Source organism: Glandiceps talaboti, chromosome 18 (genome assembly GCF_964340395.1).
Source record: "Glandiceps talaboti chromosome 18, keGlaTala1.1, whole genome shotgun sequence".
NCBI classification, from domain to species: domain Eukaryota; kingdom Metazoa; phylum Hemichordata; class Enteropneusta; family Spengelidae; genus Glandiceps; species Glandiceps talaboti.
The window spans coordinates 18,512,054-18,538,644 of NC_135566.1; the positions used below are offsets into that span (position 1 = coordinate 18,512,054).

Below are 26,591 nucleotides of genomic sequence, written 5' to 3' on the forward strand. Positions count from 1 at the left end.
CACACAGTCGAATCGAAATCATACCTAAAACGAACAGCTAGCAGAGAATGGGTGAAGAGGGGCGAGAATTTTACGCCCAAACAAAGACTTTTTACGGAAAGCCTGATATGAACTTTAAGAAGAGGAGTTAATGTTTAGTTTTATTTTAGTTTACTGTTAATTTATTGCACTTTAAAAGCACCATGTTGCAGGGAAAGTCGAGTCGTTTCCTCCTGTGTTCGCGTTCGCTACTTCAAGTTCAAAATTTGTCAGCTGAAAATCTTCCAACGGCGTCTGCTGCTGTTAATTTAAGACGAACACTAACGACTTTGGAGCAGGCTGAAGCAAGAGAAAGGAATAGATCAGTCACATCCTTTTATAATCAAAGTGCCATAGACGCAGTCTCAGAAAAGGTAAGAATTGAAAGTTGATCGTCCGCGTGGTCTTACTCTCAGTAATGTTGTCAATAACACTCTCTTTTCGACGGTCTGTGAAAATTTCCCTGACAATGAAAAAAGGGGTGGGGTGGACGATGGCCAAGTGTTTTGATGTTTTTCGTATACTTTCTCTAAACGTCACGTTTACTACCATAAAGTCATGCAACTCTCATCAGTACAGTCCATTCAGCCGTCGTAAACAAGGGTGAAGCTATTGCGGTTTGCTGCATCATGGATTATTTGGAGAGATTTCATCATCTTTTTTATAGCAGTTGGCAAAAAAGTGGATTTTTTCACAATGAGAAAATATTATTCGTAAATTTGGCATTCAGATGAAATTTGTCTCTCGGATCATATGAATGACCGATTTTCGTATGAGTCATCATTATCATTGTCATTGTGTGGGCAAGGATGTGTACACTTTTGCGATAATTTTCCCTTCTGTCATGAAAAAAAAAACACGTTGACCTGGTAACCATTGAAATACAGTGAAACCACTATGCAACCTGCCACCATCTACAGTTCGTAGACGTCGAAGAATTATTGTCTTAACAATAATTGATGCAATTTATCAAAAAAATATTAATGATTCTTAAACAAAAATATCAGTAAAATTATAATTAAAATTATTGAAAAAAAGAGCAGAATATTGCCTTGTTTTGAATATGTAGATGTTAGCTTTTACCAGTAACCTTTGTATAGTATTAGTAAAACTATTCCAATTTTAAGACCAAAATAGATAGGAAGAAAGTATAAAGATGGAAAAGAAAATATATTTTAGTCGAAAGTGAGGTAATTTGATAAATAATAATAATTATTTCAGACTGTTTCAGTGAAGATTAACTGACATGATGTTACAGAATACAGTGTGTGTATGAAACAGAAGTAGTATTTTCAATTACCAAAAGTATGTAGGTCACTGTTGTTTTTCACTGGATAGGTGACTTTATGCACGTGTACAGGTTCTGAGGGTCTCTTCAAAATGAAGAGGTCAATATATTATTAGGCCAGGGTTGATATTTGAAGACAGCTGTCATTTTATATGAACCCAATCTACCAGCTGATTATCCCATAATGCAACTGGCCAACCTCATCAAAAATGCGCCATTGTGTTCAGAGAAAAACAAAAAAAATAGGTCAATGCCAAGAGTCATCGTCATAGCGATATAAAAATTCAAGTATTCATATTACCAGCTGTTGTGAATTTCTGTCAGATATGGCTTTACTGATATTTTTATGAAACATTGGGTCATATTTATCAATCAAGTGCTGCTAGACTTGGTATTGAAAAACACATCAACAGTATTAATTGGTTTGATATGAGTCCTTATCTGTGTATCTTCAGTTTAATATCTGTTGGAATGTGCGTGTTTTTTTTTAAGCTGAGCGTTGCACGCGTTGCATACAAGCAATGCAGTGTTTTTCACAGTGAGAAAGAGATGTCAGCTGAAATAGCATAAATCTATGGGAGTGCAGTGAATGGGCACAGACTGCACTAGACTGTAGCTCTACCCTCATCAGGACTTGAGTTTTTAGGAAGCATTTTTAAAATGTCATGGTAATTATTAATTGATTCACCTGCATACTGTATAACTTGACAAAATGCAGAAACCAAATGGATGACATTTTTCCGTTGTTCAGGATGTGAATATACTAAATAGTTATATAGGAATATCCAGGAATGAGTCATTTCCTTGAATCAGCTAGTCATTCACAAAATAATGTATGAGATTTGAGAATAATCCAGGACGCTGTCTTGAATATTTGATAAAGGGACACTTGTCATATATTTTCTTTTTAAAAAAAGTAAACTTTTTTGAATAATTGAAACCTTATTGTCAGTTTCGTGAATTTTGAATTTTTAAAAAGTTGTACATGTTTTTTAAAATATTCAAAATTTTAATTATACTGATTCACCATTTCTATAGTATAAATTTTAAAACTATTCACCACAGCTGCTAATAGAGGTGATACTTGTATACTTCCATGCTAATGACCTCTTACATGTAAACACTTGTCCTTATTAGACACAGGAAGTGATGCACTGTGTTACTCACTATGTGTCAAGGTAGTCTTTTGTATGTTAATGACATGCAGCAGCCAATCCCTTTGTCTAAAATAAATTAATTCCAAAAGGGGGTCATACCAGAACAAAGAAGTTAATAACATAGTAATTTGTTTCTATCCAAATGCATCAGTCTTGCTTTGTACTAATTTTGCACTTTCAATTGTATGCAAATGGTGATTCAGGGTGGCCTGATGTCATTGTCCAATAGCATCTCATGTGCAGGGAGAGTTGGGATGTATTTAGTGCTCCTATGCAGTATAAATGGCCTTCAATTTCTAATGATTTGTATGCTAATGGGTCTTTTCAGTTAGTAGATGAAATTAGATGATGAAAAAATGGTTAGTTTGACAAGCAAATTTCAGCCAATTTCAGGCAGCCTCAAAAGTGTAGACAATAACAGATAATATGCAAATTTATATTGAGTTATTCTTTAGAACAAATAGTGTGCATAAATTAACTATATCAATTAAAATTTCACTCTGTATTAGATTATGCAAAAAGTGATTATAGTGATTGTATTTGAATTATCTTTTAATATGGTAAGCATGTATGAAGTGTGTGTGTGTGTGTGTGTGTGTGTGTGTGTGTGTGTGTGTGTGTGTGTGTGTGCACATGTGTGGTGCGTGTGTGTGTCACAGTATGATTCTGGAGAGTTGTTTTCTAAGGCACCAAGTTCACAGAGAATAGCTAGGTACCAAGTAACTCCACCCCTTCCTAACCAGGGGTCTAATATTGTCAAGATTGGGAAGATTTGAGTTTTCTCTCTTTGTTTATCTACCTGAGTGGAACATGTACTCCAAAGCATATGCTTTAGAAGTTAGAGATAGAGATAAGATTTCAAAGTATTAAACACAAACACATAGTTTATCTCATCTACTGTATCTCAGTTGAGTGAGCTGGTGTCTGGCCACCTTTATAGCAATTGGTTTTAACTCCCACCTGCTTTTGGTTTTAACTCCCACCTGCTTATTTGCATAGTCACAAGGACATTTGGGAACTATTTATATGCTTTTGCAAAGAAATCTAGTGTTTGGCATAATCTATAGCAGTATATATATTATGTGTATACAGTACCAGTGCAAATTGTGACACTAAGAACAGATGTAATGAAAAAAAACAGAGAGAAATAGATAGAGGGACAGAAAATTATTCACATTCACACCACAGACAAAACCACAAGTGAGAATGACTATTATTTCAGCAAATAAATAAACCTCCATTTTCCGGCCAGTTAAACCGCTTGCCAACAATTTTCCCCATATATGAGAGTTTGCACCTTTCTGTGAAACCTTGCTGAAGGAATGCTGTATCATGCCAAAAAAAACAACATATTTTATATTTATATATTTTTTTTTTCATTGATTTTCAGCCTTTAGTCCGTCTTTCACCTACAACTTTACTTTATTCTGGAAAATCTCCCGATGATAACCATATATTGGTAAGTAATAACTGTATATCTACTATTATTATTAACTAGGAAATATTTAGTTTCAGCTAAATATGAAATTGATACACGGTGCAACTTCAAGGTATACATATAGGAAAAGTTGACGAGTTGACGAATTTCAATACAAGCAAGTTAGTGCATGTATGAACATGGCTGGATTCAGTACAAATAGTCAACATGTATAGAAAAGGAGATGTTGAACACACACAGTATTGTGGTTATTAGCTCAAAGAAATATGACAAAAACTTATTTGCAGTATTTGCATATCAGTAGCTTGAACATTTTAATAAGTTGATTTATGCGTGGGAATGCAAAATAAGTTTATTATGTGCATAAATATTACAAAGTAATAAAAAAAACCACCACATTTGCTGTGCCATTTGGAGATATCGGTGACTTGAAAGTTCACCAACTTTTGATGCAAATATACATGCATATGGCAATCTCCAGGGTATTGCACTATTTGATGAGGAAAAACCCTTGTGATGTCAGGTGGATGAGAAAAAAAACAGAAACATAAATCAAACGGTTGTACTAATTCTTGGCACCAGTTCTGCATTTGATGTGTAGTGACCTGCATCATGATTGGTTGATAGAGTGAGTGATTTGCTCTCTCAGATGGTCTTGCGTTTATATAGGTCCCAATGAGTGGCATGCCACAGAGTGGCGTGACTTCAGTTTATAGGACACTGAAGTTGCATAGTAACCTACTTTAGGGTTTAGATGTAGAACAACACAGATGGTAAACATTGGTATGTGAAAAATCAATGGACACTATGTAGTCCAAGTTTCATATTTGGCAATAAAAAAACCAAAAAACTTTTTAGGCCTGTGTGAAAGTATGTGTGATTGTCAGATGGGAAATATACATGTGACTTTCTAGCTGTTTGATTCTTCATTGACATGAAGTGGACTGTGGCATATTAAAGCATGGTTTCCATTCCAATGATACCCCTGTGGTTGCCTATCAAGCAGACTGGCAGATACTGGGAGAGATGTACATGTACAACTTTACATTGTGTATTTTGTTTGTAAAGTGTTCGATTGGCATCTATGTTTGAAATGGAAGTCGTTCAAAGCTGAAAATGTGTGTATCAAAATTAGGTAGTTTTGAAATGAGGTTTCAATACTGAGACTCGCGATGCGGCCTGGTGTATTTTGTATGACGTGATATCTAATCAATTGATGAATGATAGCTGTGGACCACTGGTGTATATATGGTATCATGTACTTGATGTGTTGGATATTGCAAACATTTGTCTACAGTTCTTCTCAGCTCTGTGTATAAACTAACCACCATACACTCCATTATATTTTATACTCAAGTTTTATTGCCTTTTTAAGGTCAAGTAAACAGCTTTAGAAAGTGTCATCACATCAATTGATCCAAAAAAAAAAAAACATCTCAGAAGAATTTCACTGAAAAAAAGCTAATGTATCTAACAAAGAGCTGTGTTTGCCCTGTGATCTCCTACAACACCCAAAGAATGAATAACCTTACATAATCAAACAAATACACCCACTACTATGGGGTGATCATATAGAAACAATGTAAGTATATGTAACACAACAAATATAACTGTGAACAGTTATATGCAAATATTTTAAGCTGCCAAACAAGCCATAATCTGTAGTGTTTACATGATGACCAGTTATATGTAAATTTTTTTAATTGTATGCTAAAGGTCTCCCTGGTGCTATGCTTGCCTGTAGGCTGTAGGTTGTTTTGGCATTCTGTGTAGCTTCTGTGTGAACTGAATGATAAGTAATTGGGGTCATTCCCAGCATAGTATTGATTTCTGTAGATGGGAAAGGACACACAAAGAGAGAAAATTACCACAGAAACAAAAGTTGAATTAATGACATACCACGGCAAAATAGGTAAATTTACTAGAAAAGAAGTTATAAAATTTGTGAAAGCATGGTTCTGGTTTTTTGGTGCTATCCTGTCAAATGCTATGAACTTCAATTTATCTGGAATTTATCTCAGGTAGAAGTTTTGTAGGTATTGTAAATTAGTCTGTGACAAAGTCAACAATGTGCATTGAATGAACTTTTAATTAGAAATAAATTTGCATACAAATGATCTGTGTGTTACTGTAACATTATGTAATCAACTTGCAACTACTGAAAAAACAATTACTCTTTTGACCTAACAAACAAACTTTATACTTGTATATGTAAAAAATAATAGTCAAAATATATAGTAATATCTTTATATGTGTACTGTAGTATGTCATATTTAGTTTTCATGTTTAATGGTGAAATATAATTCAGTGGACCATAATCAAGCCAAGTTATTATCTTTGAACAGAAAATATGGATTATATACCCAGGTCATTCTACGTCCAACTACCAGTGTTTACATTACTGGTTTTGCAATGTTCGAAATATGAGTCAAATCACCATTATTTTTGTGATGTTTCACATATTAAACTTGAAGAGGTATAATTATATTATTCCCCAGTATTTTTCTTCAGCTGGAAAATACCCATTGAACTAAGGGGTTTGTCAGTGTTACTACTTGTTTTGTTTAATTATTGTAGTGACAAGGTCCTCTTTGGTCGTGAGTAATTTCCACAGCTGAACAAAGACAAAAAATGGGGAATAATATCGAATGGTAGAATGGTAGCCATGTTTTCACTAGCACTGGAATGATATTTGATATTCTGCCACTACTGTGGTGTGTAGAACTAGAAGGTTGATATGTATGGAAATCCATGCTGAGTTCCCAAGGCTATTTACAATAGCAGGACTCCACACAAAAATTATGTTTTGTAAAGGTTCCATCAATTCAATGATTTGTTTACTGTTCTCGAATTTCCCAAACCCAACCATGCAGACAAGGAAAAAACAAACAGTGAGACACAAAAAAAACATATGTCATGTGTTAGCATTTCATGTGAAATTCACTTTTCTGTTGATTCATTTTCTGTTTGTTCCTAAATCTACTAGACTGGTGAAATATAAATGTCAAAATCTAAAGTTTGATTATCTTCAAACAACTATTTGAAAATATGTGTAGTTATTCTGAAACTATTTGTACAGTCTTTTCATATATAATAGTATGTGATGTAGCCTTTCGTGGAAATATTGGCAAGACAAAATTTTTCTTTGTCTAAATATACTGAAATATGTGCCCACACACAGATGGCAAACAGGCACTTAACATACAAAACTAGATGCTTGTGTATACTCTGTTGATTCCCAAACTTTTTTCCTTCCAGTTCTCACAGCCTATTAAATACTCATGAAATAGGTCAGCTCCAAAGATGACAACTCAATTTTTTTCTTGATGTTTCAAATATGCAAATTGCCATGACAACTCAAAACGCTGATTGAGACAAATTTTCGTGAATGAAAAGTGTATAAGGGAGTGCAGTGTGCGTGAAATGTCAGAACATTAGTGAAATTCTATTCATTGATTCTATATTACAATCTTTTTTGATTTACTACAAATGCAATTCATATAATATATATATACATATCCACGGAAGAAGTCTCTCAAAATAAAGTAAGCCCATCTGTAATGTAATAACCCATTTGGTCAGATAGAAATTTATATACAAGATGGTGCTGATACTATGATAGTCTAGTTCCTATATGATGTGACAGTGTTACGATTACTACGATCATCTCCACTCATGTATATGGAAAGTCGGTACACAAAAATCTGTGCTACCCCCCAACTGCATTCATTGATGTTATCATGTGAGCTCATATGATTTAGTTTCAAACTGGAGAGGTGGAGTTCAATTAATGAGCAATTGTCTAATGTAGGAACTAACTAATTGCAACTACATGTCACTTTGTGATGGATTACTACTCGCATGCGTTGTTTACCCTTCCCCCAATGGGGTAGCACAGATTTCTGTGCTAGAATAAACGACTTTCCCAATATGTGAGTGGAGATGATTGTAGTAATCATAACTTGTCATATAAAAACCAGACTAATAATGCACTGATAGTGTATTCCAACTACTAAACTGTGTAGTGTAGTGTAGTGTAGTGTAGTGTAGTGTAGTGTCGTGTCGTGTCGTGTCGTGTCGTGTCGTGTAGTGTAGTGCTATCTTTCATTGAATGGAGGTGATCGACACCCAGACTATCAAGTATCAACTGTCTCACAGTCAAAAAATCAGGCATATTATTATTACTCTCAAACTTAAATGTAAAATGAATGTTTATATCATTGATAACTTGCACCTGTGCCTTGTAAATAACATGGACTCTGTATTATTAAAACCACAACACAGTTTTACAGTGTTGACTGCAGGCAGTGTTTATTATGGTCAGCTCAGTGACCCTAAATATTGTTGTTCTACAGTTTCAAAGATGTAAAATTTTATATACCAAATTTATCTACATAATATGTATATTTTCTAGGTACATGGAAAGTTTCCCACGTTAAAAGTAATTTATGACCTGCCTGCTGTTTGAACAGACCTAGAAATACATTGATATACTGTTACAGTACTAAAAATTGTGTCCTCCCAAAGTGAAAACTACATCCACACTTGTATTGTAGGATAGTATATGGGGACTAGCGTGTTTTTTCAACCCTAATCATGCCACAGCCATTATCTTTTAGTTTTACATGAACTTCACTTGAAGAGGCCTTTAAAAGTGTTTCCCATACAGGCAACTCTGTTTCCCCTTTGGACTATTAGTGTCAATGTTTGGTGCCATAGCTGTGTAGATTTGAGGCTGTTTGGGGGGATTTACAAGTTTATGTTGTGTTGGTGTAGGGCTCTAAGCTATACTTGTCTATTCACGCACTGTTAAATATGTATGACAAACAGGCTGAATTATTTCAAATAAAACCATCAATAGAGGTAATGAACTAGGCGTAGTGACATCATAAATGATACATGACTCACAGGTCAACACACAGACTGACACGTAGTAGGAAGGGCTAACAGTTACAGTGAGCCAACCACAACAATGTAAGAGAAATCAGGCCACTCATGTCTCAAAATATCATCATTAGATAGAAGTCTGTTGTTGTTTTTCCTGACTGACAACCTTGACCTTATGGTAACCTTCAAAGTCCTACATTTCATCCTTGGATTCAAGGGACATTGATGTAGATGTGTAATGAGGTATTTGATAAACAGGCTTTGAATTCAAGGCAACTGTCTGTCTGTCTGTCTGTCTGTCTGTCTGTCTGTCTGTCTGTCTGTCTGTCTGTCTGTCTGTCTGTCTGTCTGTCTGTCTGTCTGTCTGTCTATCAGTCTATCTATCTGTATATCTGTCTCTCTGTCTCTATCTGTTTATCTCTATCTCTATCTCTATCTGTAGATATCTATCTCTCTATCTGCCTATCTGTCAATCTCTTTATCTGTCTCTGTCTGTCTGTCTATCTATCTATCTATATGTCTATCTATCTATCTATCTATCTATCTAACTATCTATCTATCTATCTATCTATCTATCTATCTATCTATCTTTCTATCTATCTCTATCTATCACTTGTTTCACTTCAAGTATACTTTACATGTCTGATTGGTAGAATTCATTGATTTATTATTGAGGGACTATTGTTATCTTTTCAGTATGTGTTTGCTTACATAATATATGTATTGTTGATAGGTGTGAATAGACCAGACATACTCTGACTAATTTGTAATCTTCTTGGTAAATATTATTTAGCTAATGACCCAAACAGCCATGTTATAAAAAAAAAACCTGTATGTGTTATAGGCTTGACAGTGCAGTGCTGCTCACCAGATATGGCTGTGTGTGATAATGAACACAGCAAGTCACTTGGCTGAATCAGTGAATGTTTATATCAAGCAGTGTTCTGTAAAGTCGATTTATGTGATTCTCTAACATTGATGTATCTACAATGCATATTGAGGGCCTATTCGCTGAACTAACTACATTGTAATTTAGTTAAAAATAATATGATAGGTGCAATAACCATGTCCCCATTAAAATGTGATACATTGATTTTCCATCTTTTTATGACTATCATTGATGGATAATTCTGTCGTCTGAGTTTGTCGCAATCAATATCATGTAACAAAAGTGTTAGTCACATGATCTGCGACTAAATAAATGATCCCTGGCTGTCAGGATATGAAATGTCTTGATGTGTTAAAATTTATAGGTGATGTTTATGTCTTAATTTGAACTATACTCTCTAGGTCTTTCAGCTATTTACAGCTTCCTTTAAAGGCCCATGTCAGGGGAGAATTATAATTTGGCATTTGAAAGACAGTTGTCTGACAGAGTTATAGAAAGAGTTTGTTTTGAAAATGATTTCATCTACTCCGTATATGGCTCCACTGATAAAAGGCACTAATGGGAGAACATGGGATTTAAACATTGGCCTTTAAATTCAACAAAGAAGAATTAGTTTTTAGTCATATTTAAACGACGTGAACATGATTCGTAGAAAAAGAAAGTTATGTACTAGACCATGGGTCTGAATATTACTTCTGTAGTTGAAAATATGTAAGTACTGGAGGACACTTTGGCTTCATTGGATGTATACTGACCTACATGTACATTGCTAACCTCTGTTTCTGAAGTACAGGGCATTGATAGCTTGTTGAGGATACCTTGGGTTTTAGTGAAGCGGAAAACTACATTGATGAACAAATGAAGACTTTAGGACTCAACTTTGCATGTAAATGGTGTTTACAAGTACCTGGTCTTTCAGCTAAAATGTCTCATTTGAATATGTCAAGCTTGTTGCATTTGCTTCATGTGTTACATGTTTTCTAAACTCACAGGTCAATTCTTTTTTTTTTCTTTTTCTTTCGTAATTGCTGTTGTGTGTCAGCTTCCCTCCCCGTTCAAAGAAGGCAACAGCTTGTTTATGTCTCTCAGTCTGTGGTGTTACAAACATCTTAAATTACTGCTATCAAATTGCATTCTCCAAATTAATGAAACTGTCTTGTAATAGCTTAGAATGTGAGTTTATATAGTTGTTGTTGTCGGTATGATTCATACTATGAATGCACTTTCCTTGTTTCTTACTTAGTGTGGAAGACCTAGTGAAAAAAGCTAGGTTTGCATTCGAGGTCACCTGGTGGTACAATTACTATTCATTGAAAACACAATGATGTATGTCTTTTGATGGAATATGTATATGTCTAGTCTGACTGATGGAGCACAGCTTTGTATTGACTCTTTCTATGTCCTTTGCCTTGGCGTGCCAGTGAGACAAACTGACCTTGTGATCTGCATGTTGAGGTCAAGTCATTTGTGAAGGCTATACAACAGATCATTCATTTGGCAAATAGGTCAGGTTTGGTAGTAACTATGGTAGTAACTGTACATCATGAGTGAGTCAGCAGTACTTACTGCTAGTGCTAGGGTTGTTGTAGAAGGGGAATGAAGTGAACTGAACCATGGGTTGGAAAGTCTCCATACGTGTACCCATCACATGATGAAAAATAAATATGTTTGAATGCATGGGGACTTTGAAGTGTTTCATTTGTACAACTTTGTTGGCAAATTATTATCGTTTACTGTAAACTGTAACTGAAAGTTGTCAGAAGTCCTTGGCAGATCAAATATACTTGTGACCCCAGCATATTATTGTTTGTGGTGTATACATATATTACTATATTTGTGAGATCTATTACCCTACTCAGGCTCCCAGATCACAAAACATCATAAAACCGTGTTAAAGCAAACAGTGAGATTGATTTGTATTTTAACTTTTATGGTTGTAAAGTGCTATATGTACCATTGAAAGTATTCACTCCTGTGTACTATAACTTCCAACTACTTGTACATGCAATACCTGAAATATGGTGTGCATTGTTGGCATGTAAAAGTTCTTGAAGTGTAATAACAAATTTAGAGAGGTTTTATCATGCATATTGTATGAATGAATTTATTGTTTCTTTCAGAGGAGTGCCCAATACCTTCACAAGGAGTTGCCAGTGCGTGTCGCACACCGCATCGCAGCATTTCGTGGACTGCCATTTATTGTAGGCTGTAATCCCACTATACTACAAGTACATGAACTCTACATCAGAGCTTTTCATATGCTGTCTGAATTTCCAATTGTAAGCAGTCATTAGTTATCTTTTGGACAGTGTGTACTGATAACAGTGATATGTGATTGTTAAATATATTGTGTATGTATACGTGCATGCATATATGGATGGATGGTTGTGTGTGTGTGTGTGTGTGTGTGTGTGTGTGTGTGTGTATGTATGTATGTATGTGTGTATGTATGTATGTATGTATATATACATGTATGTATGTTAATATGTATGTATGTGTCTGTACATGTGTCTGTACATGTGTATGTATGTACGTACGTACGTACGTACGTGCGTGCGTGTGTGCGTGCATACGTATGTACCTATGTGTGTGTGTATGTGTGTGTATGTATGTATGTATGTATGTATGTATGTACAAATACAAATAAGTTTGCATGTACTATTTTAATAGGTCTCAATATTATTGCAACAAAGGCAAATAAATTGTCTGAAAGTAAGTGAATAATCAAAACTCTTGACTTCCTTGATGTACACACCATCCTTAATAAAGAAATCGTTGTCTACACTTAAACTTGCACAGTCCATTACTGATTCTACATGTTGTACATTTGATTGTTGACTTGACAGATCACAGATTTTGAGACAGAACAGAAGTACAGTGCAATGGTAAGAGAGTTATTGGATGATCACAAAGATGTGGTCACAATGCTGGCTGAAGGATTCAAAGAAAGTAGACGACATATCAAGGTAAGAACAAAACAACGATGGAGATTTGTGAGAAACAAATTGTATTGTTATCGCTGTGTGTCTCGTCTGTTTGCTAGAAAGTGCTGCAATAACGATGCCCTATTCTGTAAGATACACCATGTTAGGGCACCCTCAAACATCAGGTTACCCTGAAAAAAGAAGAGGCCAATAAGGGCTGTTTATTTTACGGTTTTAAGCAATGCCCAAGAAATATTTCAAATTTGCTTAGTAGTATGAGGGGAGAGTATTTTGGTTTTTTTCAGTCAGACTACACCTGTATTTTTCCATGTAACTTGACATTCTGTGTGATTTAGTTGAGGGGGAGGGGATATTTGTAAAACAAAGGTGATTGTGTTATCTGAAGTGCCCCATCTGATTAAAACAATGGTGCTTAAAATATAATCATGTAATAAATTGACTAGAAAATAAGCTAATGTATATCTCAAATCAAACACCATACTACAGTTTGTGGATTTGTTTGTAATAGTAGTTCTGAGACAAACCAACAAAAACAGCTTACTAACAACCTTGCTAGCTGCCATTTTGTAAACACTATAATAAATAAAATTATTTATTTTTTTATTAAATTCTTCCAGGATGAACAGTTGGTCAGGAAATTCCTTGACAATACTTTGACGTCACGGTTGGGTATCAGAATGCTGGCAGAACACCATCTAGCGTTACATCATGATAGGGTAGGACATTGTAACTTTGTCATTGAGTGCATTTTGCATGCTTGTTGTGTCTTTAGACTTTTTTTATCTATTTCAATATACACTATCCCCTTGTTGTGTGATCCCGAGAATGTTTGATGACAATGCAGTGATCAGGTGGGATTTGGTTTATGCCCTTCCGCCATCCTAACCTAAAATATCGCAGTATATTATAATTGTAAAAAAAGAAACGCTACACTAAAGATTAAGTAATGTTGCAACCAGCAGCAGTGATGTGTGATTTCTGATTGGTCATTTGGGTTCATGCAAGTTGTCATGCCAACCCTTTCAACCAATCAGAAATCAAATATGGCTGCTACTTATGCATGCATTATTTGTTGGGTAGTTTAAACAAGCTGTATTTCTGTAATGTTGTGAGCAGAGGTAATCACTATGACTCAGCTAAATTTGGTAGATTCACTGCCCCCATTACTTGTTTCCAGATAATTTTGACAAAATGGATTCGAAAGAAAACAACCCTCTGTGTCTTTTATGGTTTGTAATTAAGGGGAGACGTTTGCAAAGTGTCCAAAAATGATGAGTTCTGGTCACTGCGTTGTGTCAAATGTTCTCAAAAGTCCAGAAACAGGTAAGGTATATACAATACACAAAACTGAAGTTCAAAGCCAACTGACAGCTCTTTCCCATTTCTGCTTGCTTCCACAGGCTTGAGGGGTTAACAGGTGAGGTGATGATGATCACACACGAATTAGGTCCTTATGGATGGCACTAGTTACATGACTGCAATTATACTAGAACATTGGTTGTTGGACAGTAACCTTTCTCTCTTGCACACACATGGCATTCACAGCATTCATATGTGCATACACAATTGTAGTCATAACATTGTTCAGACCCACATATTAACACACCATTGCTTCTTTTTGCCTTATTTTTGACCACGTAACTTTGTTCCTTGCAGACTTTAAGCTCTATGTGCTGTACACATCAATTACACAGACTGCTGGGTCTTGGCTAGCTTTTGTAATGCAAGTGTAGTTTTGTAGTGGAAACAGGCGTTACCTGTGTACGGCTGAAGATCCTACACGGAGAATGGGACTGTTGGTGATGTGATCAGATAGCTGACCAAGACCCACAGTGACATTAAAACATACTCTGAAGGCCTCGGAGTTTGTCACAATCTAAAAACGATGTTCAAAACTTATAATGAACATAAAGGCGAATGCACTCCATGCCATGAAATAGAGACATTTTCATAAACTCTGGGTTCTGGAGAGTCATTTCATGATTTGACATCACCTACAATTACTTGTGATTTCATGGAAATATCAATTTGATCTTTTGCCTTTAAAGTGTATTGTTGCTGTGGGACAATGCATCATGGGAGTCAGCAGAAATAATATATTCAAGTTGCACAATGAATATTCATGAGATATGTTTTACACTGAAGGGTATAGGTATTCAGGACTCATGAATATTCATTGTGTAACTTGAATACATTATTTCTGCTGACTCTCTTGATGCAACAGCCCATAGCAAAGATACCGTATAAAGGCACAAGATCAACTTCATATTTTTCTGAAATCACAAGAAGTTGTAGGTGATGTAAAATCATGAAAAGACTTTCCAAAACACACAATTTATGAAAACGTATCTATTTCCTGCAGTGGTATTTCCCTTTAAACACATAATCAGCATATAGCTGAAGAATTTGTTTTCAAATGATGAGATATGTCACATGTTCTTCTAGGGCTGTTAAAAGTATAATTCTCGTGAAGAAAATGTAAAAAAAAAAAATAGATGTGCATGACAATTACAGAAATCTGATATGGCAGTCTTGAATTTAATAGAAATAAAAATACATTAGAAAAGAGGCGTGAAAGATATTCAGGACCTAAAATTGTCCATGACTTGAAACTAAGCTTGCTGAATGAGATCATTTCCATTTAGTAACTTCGATTTGAATTTTTTTTTTAAATTCCCAGAAGAGCAGAGAATTCAGAATTATCTATCATATTTTAAAAGTCATGTATTGTAGGAATGGATGTATTCATATAACTAAATTATGTACCAAAAAGTACTTTGGCACGATTTTGGTATATCTTGAAATATCTTGCAAAATTTGGTACAATTTCTGGAAGAAAATGTGACAAACTCTTGTGTGACAAACTCTGAAATCTTCAGCCTTATCAAAGGTGATGGTGGTCCAGGATGTGGAACGGATTTTAAAAATGATTATATATAATGGTGCTAGCTAAAACATGCTACAAGTTTGACGTTTTAGTACGTTGCAACCTTTCAGTAATGAATTTGTTGGGGTGAAATAGAACAGGTTTGGATGGAGGCTGCTGCCAGGAAAGGGAGCGTGTCAGTTCCTGAAAATGAAACTCATGACATTCATATGCAAAAATGACTTCTCCTTTCTGTGTGTGGTGACTCCATTGATTCAATATGTACATCACATTGTTTGATTGTATGCCATGAATTCATGAAAATAAAGTAGAAATTACAGAAGTTTCAGTACTGTACTTTGCCCTAATACCCATTCTTGTAAATCCAGAGCCTAGTTTTCTCACTGCCATGATGAAAAATAATAATCTCTTTGTGGTTCGTTTTGGATGGTGCCGCAAAGAGACCAGTGGTTTTACAAGAATCTTGTTTTGGGGGAAGAACATTGAAATTACATACAGGGCTGTGTTTCCTGGTTATCTTGTTCAGAGAGAACTCTGCAGTTTAAAATATAACTTTAGTGTGTATTTGTTAAAACAGAAGTTTCACTCTAACAGAGTTCATTATAAAAAGGTTGCAATGTAAATGGTAAGTTGACCTATGAAAACTGCATAGGTATCGTATGGCAGTTTTTTGTCATTTTTGCATGTACATAATAGAGTCATGCAGAGTATTGTGAATATTAGCATATGGGTAACTCAAAGTTCAAAGTTACAAACATGTCAAAATATATATATCTTCCAACAAAAGTTAGAGTGTACGAAATAAGGACATGTTATTATTATAGTGAAATGGGTATTGTATAGTTGACTGTCAAGATTTTAACAGTGGTTAATATTTAGTACAAAACTGAAGTTAAATTTCCCATGTCAGTTTGAATGATGACTTGATTACTGTTAGGTTTATCTGTGTTCAACTTTGTACATGTATGTTATATGAACCTCTCTACAGCCGTATCATGTTGGGATTATCAACACTCAGATGCAGCTGAGGAAAGTGATCGACAACTGGGTTGACTTTGGAAAGTAAGTTCACTTTCATATCTATACATGGAATAAGAATAGCGCCCTCTCAGCTTTTTGTCAAGAGTGTGCTTTTGTCATTGCGTGGATTAGTTTGTAAAAGCAGTGTGAAAATTTCACTTGGATGAAAATTTTATTTGAAATGGCACCCGTTTCTTTCTGTACCCAATTACTGTAGATACTCATATTCGGATTAATATCCATACCCTATTCACAAATTGAGTATGTTCTTAGTACTGAATTATGTGGGCTGGTAGAGTATCGATGTTTAATGTTTCTAAATATAGGTATACTAAAGTAGACACGTATTCATGATAAGAGTATAATGTATCAATTTACACTAATTAGTTGATAATCTATAATACCATATGTCACATAATGAGAGCTTGAAATGCTGGTGTAAGACGAACGGGTAAATAAGCTAATAATTTGAATCAGCACGGCATCATTATGATAAAGTCATTTATAAGCATTATTGCAGTGGCCAATTTAAAAATGAACTAATGTGTCACCACACAGACAAACATTGGCACCTGTATATCTGTATCTACATGTAGTTGCAGTACATTTAAATGGTTTATTTCATGTAGACAAAATGTAGCAAGAAATTGACATCTTGCTGTCTTAATACGCAGTTTGTGTGTGGTTGTATCAATCACAGGACTTAGTTTGGGAGCAGGTATTGTAAACCTGGACATTTTCATGTAAGACTTATTTTTGCTATTTCCCTGGAAAATTAAAATGTAGAAAATAAGCTGTGACTAGAATACCTTTTTGTACATGAACACAATATACCAGTCGCATAATTAGTAAAAATTAGTCTTTGAGAACTACAGCGGAAGAGTGTAAAATCACAAAATTTTCTAGTTGTGAAAATAGCTTGGTTTACAGTATATCAAATGAAGACAGATTACAGAAAAATTTACCATTACTGACTTCAACTCACTGAAGTAAGGCTAAGGAACTCAGCTTGTGTAATTATGGTATTATTTATATCGTGACAATTAGTTGTAAATTAAGAGAGATATTGTCTGGATGAGTTTTATTGGATTATAAACCGTGCTGTGATGTGTTTTTATATTGCAGGAGACTGTGTGATCATAAGTACGGCTATGCTCCTAATGTTAAACTGAAGGGTCATGTCAATGCTACATTCCCCTACATTCAGAGCCCTCTGGACTATATACTGCCAGAGATCATCAAGAATGCCATGAGGTACGATACTACCAAATTAGAGTGACTTTAGTGTTTCAGTTAAACAGCAAAATGTCTTTTATGTCTCGCATAAAACGTTTTTGTTACAAATGACATAAAACAAAATACAGACACTGATATCATGCAAGTATATAAAATGATATATTTTATCTCATTGTGAACACAAATCAACATCACTGTCTGATCAAAAAGGAAGATTCAAACACAAAGTATTTATTTGTGTTCACAGTGATATAAAATGTAACATTTCATGTACATGCAGGCTATCAGTACCTGTATTTGTTTGTGTAATTTGTAACAAAAATGCTGCGTGAGATATAAAAAACACCATATCGCTTAATTGAATTTGAAACCCTAAAGTGTTCCTGGTTTGGTAGTAAGAAGGCATACATAGAAGTATGTAGTTACACTAATACACACAGACACTTATATATGCATATACACACATTGACTTGGTACACACATTTGCACAGTGAGTTGTGTTATTGTCTAATTTTATACCCTTTATCATTTGTCTAAACTTTGGCACAGTGACTTGAAAAAATACAAATAAAATGCTTGTCAGTCAGTGAAATATTAATCATAATTTCATCGCAAACTACCTAATCCCCTGCATATGCTGTTTTCAATACTTTATTTGGAAGGCAAACAAGTGCTGAAATGTGTTGAATTCAGTTCTAAATTTTAGTCATGTTTTTAGATAATTTCTACAGTAAGGTAAAAGTTAAAGCATCTAGTTTGAATACACATTGCACACACACCACACAAAGTAATTTTGCTAAAAAATACATAAGTCATACAAACAGCAGGACTAATTTGGTTAAAGGACTAATGTTCAATCCCGGGTCAGTGTCTTGACACTTCCAACATGTAACTGTGTATATCATTTTCACAAATACAGTCCCCAAAACACAACTACAATGTATTTTCCAAAAACACTGACAGATTTCTTTCCTGTATATTCATAATACCGTAGTCCAACATTAGGAGATAAAAAATCTGTAATACTGTCTATAACGGTAGTTTCATCGGTGCTGTATGAGCTCTCTAAACGTATTACAAAGTCAAAGTCATCTAGTATAATGAGTGTCATCTTAATCCAACCACTATTTATATGTAGAGCAGGCCTTTAAAGTATTTGTGTGTGACTTGTGTATTGGGTTAAATATATTCAATTGTTACACTGGCTACATGTCAATTAACCTAAAACCATGACACTGTTGAGCTGATGCAAATCTCATGTATATTATAATTTGGTATAATTTCAGGGCTACAGCCGAGAGTAATCTAGATAATCCAACCAGTGCTCCAGATGTTAGTATCACTATCGCAAATAATGATACTGATTTCGTTATCCGGTGAGTGTATACCAAGACTTAAAAATGAGTATAATGAAATGGTGTTTGAATAAATGCTGTTGTGTGGCAGATATGTTGTGTATTGATACCCTGCAAAGGAATCCGACTTGTTATTGTCAGATGTGGTTCGTTGATAACCCTGTGAAATGAGGGCTGGCAAGATAAAATGATAAAAAACAGTGATGTATCAGTATGATTGTGTACTTGATTGTGTATAGTACAATGACATGGTATTTTGCTGAGCTGTTCAGTAAAGTGAAATTTGCCTGTGTTCTCCAGCTGTTTGACCATTTTGAAGGCTCCCCACTAAAAGTCCTTCTAGAATGTGGATTCTTCTAAATTCACTCTCCGTGAAATGGTGGTCTTTATTCTCTGACTGAATGAATATGGAATGATAGAGTCTAGGGGAAAACATCTAGATGATTTGATTATAGTGAGTGTGTGGTTTGCATTGCTGCAATACTGGTGATGTAATCTTGCATTGAATGAATATTCATGACTGACCAGCACAACTGCAAGATTGGGGAGAACCCAGTTTTGAGGCTTGTGCATGGAATGGTTGTTCTCGTTTGCTAATTTTATTGTTGTATGACTTCTGTAGGATTTCAGATCGTGGTGGCGGTATACCACACCAAAATGTTGGCAAGGTGTTCCAGTACCACTTCACCACATCTGGCAGTTGTACAGATGAACGTGTCACTCGTGGACTGTTTGGTGAAATCATGAACGCTGACCAGCAGGGACCTGGTGGTGGACCAATGCATGGGTAAGTTTGTCTTCTACATATTGACGTGTAATATCAGCCATATTTATGACTAAGAATTGTCAGCATTCTAAATCAATTACAGCTATGGAATACTGCCCTCAATGTCTTCTAATGTTTCCATGTATATTTGATGCAAATTTTAGAAATGTCAGTCCCATTGAAGCAATTGATGGCTCTTTAAATGTATACTGCCCTCTATGTCTTCTTATCAATCCTTGAATATTTGCCTTGATGTGAATATTATAGAAATGCCAGTGTCCCAAATAGTTGACAGCCTGGTAGAGTATACTGCCCTCAACCTCTTCTATTCAACCCACAAATGATATGCTGATATGTGAAATGCCACTGTCCCAAATAGATGGCAGCCTTTTAGAGATATGCTGCCCTCAATGTCTTGAAATTAATCGTGAATATTTTCGTAAATTTTTGAAACGCTGCCATCTCAAACAGATTAATCCCTTTAGGGTGTAGAGATATACTGCCCTCAACGTCTTCTAATTATGTTAAAATGATTGCAAATTTGTAGAGTAATAACCAAATATTATTTCCTCTGACTTCAAAGATTTGGTTTTGGTCTACCAACTTCCCGTGCCTACGCCGAGTACCTTGGTGGGACACTGACTCTCCAGAGTATGCAGGGCATTGGAACAGACGTCTATCTACGCCTTAGACACATTGACGGCAAAGTGGAAAGTTTCCGCATTTAGATGTTCATCTCTTGAACGAATAAACTGCTAAGACATAGAGAGATGAAGTGTGGCAGTGGTTTCAATACAATTTGTATACTGTGCTCATGTATGGCATATGGCAAAAAAAACAAAAAACTGTTGTTTTGTCAATGTCAGTAATATCACTCAAAATCAACGTTTTAATTATTCAGAATTTTAAAAAGCGCACAGAACATACCGCAGTGTTCATACAAAAGAGATGCCTGTAAAATGAGACTTTATTGATGATAGGGCATTACAGGGTAGAGGGGAATTATTTTCGAATTACAGGTTCTGAGTTTCAGAGAGGATCACAGGTTGTGAGTACTTGATGAACAGTGTGAGCTGTCATATGCTTGGAAAAAGACAGACGAAATAATACTACCAAGTTTCTTATGACACAACCTCTCTCTGCATTTAAAGGCTAGATGACTTGCATTTTGGGAAAAAGATGCAAAAAAAAAAACATGTACAAAAAAATTAGTCATTCGATATAGTGATAGATATTTTATGTGATAAGTTGACTGATTGCTTGGAATCTAACTAGCCATTTAAGTTTGATCAGAAAGATGTAAAATCAAGTATGTTAACCAAGTCATGTTTCAAATATATATTATATATCCTGACATTTCAAAAAATTTATCTTATTATTTTAGTATATACATTGACTTTTCTAGAGAGTATTATTACACAACACGTGTTAGCATGTACACAACCACACATATGTACACAAACTACTGTACTACAAGAATCACACCAATTTTACGAACTCAAGTTCATCTCTTTGAAAACTTTGTATATTTTGTAGACTTAGCGCACATCATCCTGGTGCAAGATTTTCCTTGAACGCCAACTTAGTAATACTCGGTAATAGTTGAATAGAATGGCACTTTCGTAGACAGAGTGCTGAAAATAATGACGTTTTTATTTCAGCGTCGGTTGAGTTGTATGTTCTCGGAGTTGGATTCAGGAGTATTTTGTGTGGTAGTCTCGACTGTTTTGTGGAATGGAGAAGTGTTTCAACTTTTTCTTGCTCTTAAAACTGGAACGGGGAAGAAGTCGTCAAAGAATTCATATGAAGTAATTTTTTGATGTCTTAAGTGAAACTGTGTTTTGTGCCATGGTAGTCTGTAGTCTCAGCTCGTAGTCAGGTCATGTGATCTGTACCTGTGTCTGGGTGAAAGGTCATGTTGGCTCAATATAGATGCATAATTACTCAATTGTATTAAAGTTAGAAAATCAGCCCAGTACAGTTTTGTGTAGTAACTTTTAGATGTACATCTGTAGTCGATTGGCAGACACAGTATATTTAAAGAACGCTTGGAGGGAAACATCCTTCAACAGTATAATCTCTTCAGTGTGAAACATTTATGTGTATATAACTCACAGTGATGGAAGATAGCATGAAAAGTACAAGTAGAGGTCACAGGTCTAACCTTCAAGTGTGTTCTAGTAACGTGTAAGTGATATTTGGTAGTTGTTAGGAGAGTGGTAGGAACCACTTTGTGACCTCGATTTCTGAAATAAAATTGTTGAATTTTGGGGGAGACAAGAAACTTTCCTTGTTACCCTGCATTGTAATAACCATTGGTAAAATTGGAAATCTTCTTTTGATTTAGGTGTTTCAAATTAGTAGTACTCGTATCAGATCTAAAATTAATACTGTACTCGTATCAGATCTCCAATGGTCTTAGTTTATACTTTTAGTTATGACATCAGAACTGACTACCTTGGGAGGGCAGTATACTCCCGTTTTAAAGTATGACTTTGAAGTGGGAAACCAGAGGGTTTTTTGGTGTTTGAAATCTGGTTGGATTCACCCAACTATATGAAGTACAAAGCATTTTGCAATCACAACTTCTGTGAAGTCTTTTTCAAATTTCTGCTTGGATTGTGCCGGTTTTTATTTGCAGCAGTGTTTTCATTATTTTACATACACGTTGTTGACCACATGTTTAATTTATCCATCTATTTTCTTTCCTCAAAAATGTAGATGTCTTTTTTTTATCTCTCGGTCTTCCAGTGGATCACAAGTATTTGTTGTAAGTCATGTGATCATCTCTGCTGACTGAGGGAAACTTGTCTATGAAATAAAAATGTGTCTATTTGGTTTGACATTCATCAAATGTATTCTAATTTTGTGTTTGCATTGTTTGATTGTCTTGCTATATGGATGTGTAATTTCGTGAGATGTGTATTTGTGTTGAGGGCTTGATAAATGGGTGTATCATTAATTTCTTTTCTGAATAGACAACAAAAGTGTAGTGTTTTTGGAAATGTCAAAGTCAATTAACATCATGGCATGGCATGATTGTGGTCCGTGCTGGAGAGGTTAAAACATCAGTTTCAAGTTTACCCATTCCCACAGTATTCGATATGATTCATGGTGCCATGAACCATAAGAGTCCCTCTCTGTCTCGCTGACGATATATTTTTCATTTAAAAAAAAAATATTTTGCTCAATTCATTAATGACTATCAAAGTATAGTTGTTTTCTGCAAATCAGATGGAACCTTTTAAAAGCTTGCATCCATAATTTTGGAGAAACCTAAATAAAAAGACCACATCTTTGATAGCTTTGACAACGCACTCTATAAACAAAGGCAATTTATCAACTTGTTTATAGAGGGCGCTCTTCAGCATGACAAACGGGTAGATCAAACGTCACAGAACTGAGGACTACATATTGCAAAACCAAACCCAATATTTTATTGACACCATGCAACAGAGATCTGATTGACTTGCAGGAAAAAATTATTAGCAATCATGAAAACAGTGAAAGGATTATTACAATTCTGCAAAACATGAACAGAAAAAATTTCATAATTTGACTATATACATAGGATTTCATACAAAATCTGAACAACAAAACTGATGTGAAATACCCTCCCCTCCGATAATCTGATGACGAAAAAACAATTATTTTTTGAAAGCAAAACATTATAAATAAAAGTACTACTCTGTGATTTCCCTGCTATATGGACAAATGATGTCATTTATTTTTTTTGGTATCATTTAAATCTTTCATTTATTTCAAACCCTTTTATGAAAAAAAAATCAATGAAAATCAATTCTATCGAAAACAGTCTGACCCAGTGTTAGAAAGAAAATCCAAATGGCTAAAAAATTGAGTGAATGTTCATGCAAATGATCGACTAACTAGGATCAATGGCAGCGGCATACATCTTATGTCTACCATGTGTCAAATTTGACAATGTTAGGGGGTCTAAAGTGTGACATGACATCATCACCTTTCTCATATGACCATAGAGGGCATCGTTTTAAAGATTTTCAGATTCATAAATATAGGGTCTCAAACAAAAGATGGACACATCAACAAAACAAATCTTACAGACTGCAATCAGAAAGCCGAGTGAAATAATACTCACCAATTGTAATAATCATAAGCAGTGCAAATGAAAATAAGAGGATATGTTTCTAGATCTGCCAAAAGTTGCATGCTGAGGATGATGCTGTACAGTACACTCTATAAAAGCTAAATCCCCCGATGAAAATAAAAGTTAGAATATTTTCACTATTGCACTATCTATTGCCAAAATTCAGTTACTGCTTGTCAACAATGAATGCTTGGGGGCAGTATAACTATAAGACTGTACATTAAAAGTCCTGTTGTTCCACCCTCATTGGCCTTTGTGAGAGGTGTAAGCAGGTGAACAAAAGAGATGCACAAATATATTTATAGTATGTTCCAACCTCTCTGAACAGTTGCACACATGAAAAAAAAATTGAATTTGCAGCAAACCTACATTAATTCTTGCTAAAGGTGCACAAAGCATTGTGTACAGTTGTCAGACATGCACACCAAAAGCATATTGTAGTAGTATGCACAGCAGAGGCAGTTGAAGTCTATAGATGTACTTGCCACTACACCAACATATGATAACATGACTGTGACACAACATGATATCAACAAATACAATGGAATAAACACCAAATATGACTTTAAATAAATTCAAGACACAAGACAAACAGAAGGCACATGAAAAACTTATAAGGTAGATAATATTATTATTGAAACCAGCCCACTGTGTCACACACTATTTTCAGAGTTGACTTTAAACCAAGGCTGCTAGGCCAATATTCCACCTATTGTCTAGAGACAAATGTCCATTCTCGCAAATCAGAGCATATTTTTCTGCTGCGACATTGAAAAATAAAAGTACAGTTGTCACAAAGAAGGCCGTGGTGATTCAACTATCAGGTGATGATAAAAACTTTGCACATGACAATAGTAACGGGTCTGTCACTTAACGATTTCTGTATTTCTTATTCGCACTGTTCACCACAGATAGGTAAATAAAAAAATTTGAAGAATTAAACAAACTTCAATAAATCAGTGTGTTTATAAAAAATAGCACCAATGGCATTGTAGCACAACTGCAGTTTTTAAAAACATTTACCCACATGCTGATCCATGCTAGGTATAGGTGTTCATTTGCCTATCCAGCCCTGTTGTTATCTTTGCAATATATGCGATCATTTGGCTGTTGCTATGGACATGGTCTTGTCGTTAGGCGTATTTGCATACACTTTTTGAATGTTCACTTGACGAAGAATCCGTTATCTTTGTGAAATACACCTTTGTTTGGCTGTTGCTATGGGCGTGGTTATGGTTGCTAGGGATATTTAAATACATTTTTTGAATGTTTACTCACTTGTGCACGATATTATTTTAGCAAAATATACTGCCATTTGGTTGTTGCTAAGGGTGTGGTCATGGTTGCTAGGGCCAGTTGTGTCAAAATATTTTGAACAAAATCTGCAAAATAACACTCACATCACAGAAACATCTCACCAAATTTCAGTCTCATTGACCAAGTACTTTTTGAGATACAATTTTGACCACATTCACATTTTTACACCTAATTTGCATATATCGCTGATGAGATCATTATATGCTTAATATCTCTTCATCTATACACCCCCAAATGCATGTCCATTAAGTTTCAGCCCAATGTGCTCAGTAGTTTAGGAATTAAAGATTTTTGACCAAAAAGACACATTTTTAGCCCTAATTTGAATATTACTGATGGAATCATATCATGAACAAATCTTAATCTAAACACCCCTAAGAACGTTGCCACCAAATTTCAGACCAATCTGGCCTGTAGTTTTTTTAGTTTAATTTTTTTTTACCAAAAATGACATTTTTTAACCCAAATCACACACCTGAGATGTGATCATTTTGCTTTGAACAATTTCCCAACTAGATATCAAAAGTAATGAATGTCCCCACCAAATACCAAGGCAATTGGTCTGGCAATTTTTGAGTTTAAGTCGTCCACACACACATACACACAAACAGACAGACAGACAGACAGACAGACGGACGGGCAGACATGCACCATGCTTACAGCACTACTGAACCTTATCAGTTCAGTTGTGCTAAAAACTGTTCTGAATACAAGATATTAAATGAATTCAAAAAGAGAAAAGATTTCAATCTGAAAGAAACCAACAAAACTACTCAATATTAATTTATCAATGTGAATGATTCATGTATGAAATATTACTTAATATTGTCTTGTATTTCTTCTAAAGCTAGAGGTCGTAAAACAGCACTCTATACATTTGGCATTTGAACGTTTCTAACTGTACATTAATATACATCAGTCAAACTTAAATGAGTTATAAATTCATCCCATTGTAGTGACTGACTCCAACCCCCACTCCCTCCCCCACCCATGTACACATAAATCGACTTTAAACTCTCCTCCTCCCAGTAAGAGGACACACACACATTTACTGACCCACTCTCTAAATAAGTATGTGAACAGATCATTTCTAGAGCTCCATCTTAGAAAGTTTGTACATAAAAGTGACAGTAACCCCCTCCCCACCCTTGTGTGCAGATAGTGGCACTAAAGTGTCTCCAGTATTAAAGTGGCCACAATGTACAATTGGGATGTACAATGATCCCGTGTAAAACATCTTACATACAAACTAGATATGTCTC

The 26,591-nt window shown here is 35.1% G+C and overlaps 1 protein-coding gene across 1 annotated transcript; it reads left to right on the forward strand.

The window, feature by feature from the left end:
- LOC144448972 (branched-chain alpha-ketoacid dehydrogenase kinase-like) lies at nt 1–22,711 on the forward strand. The gene is made up of 10 exons (XM_078139360.1): nt 1–392; nt 3,854–3,922; nt 11,798–11,956; nt 12,524–12,643; nt 13,240–13,338; nt 16,498–16,571; nt 17,655–17,783; nt 19,052–19,141; nt 19,743–19,907; nt 20,470–22,711. The coding sequence occupies exons 1-10, from the start codon at nt 183–185 to the stop codon at nt 20,612–20,614; spliced, it is 1,260 nt and encodes a 419-aa protein (XP_077995486.1). The 5' UTR covers nt 1–182; the 3' UTR covers nt 20,615–22,711.
- The last annotated feature ends 3,880 nt before the right edge of the window (nt 22,712–26,591 follow it).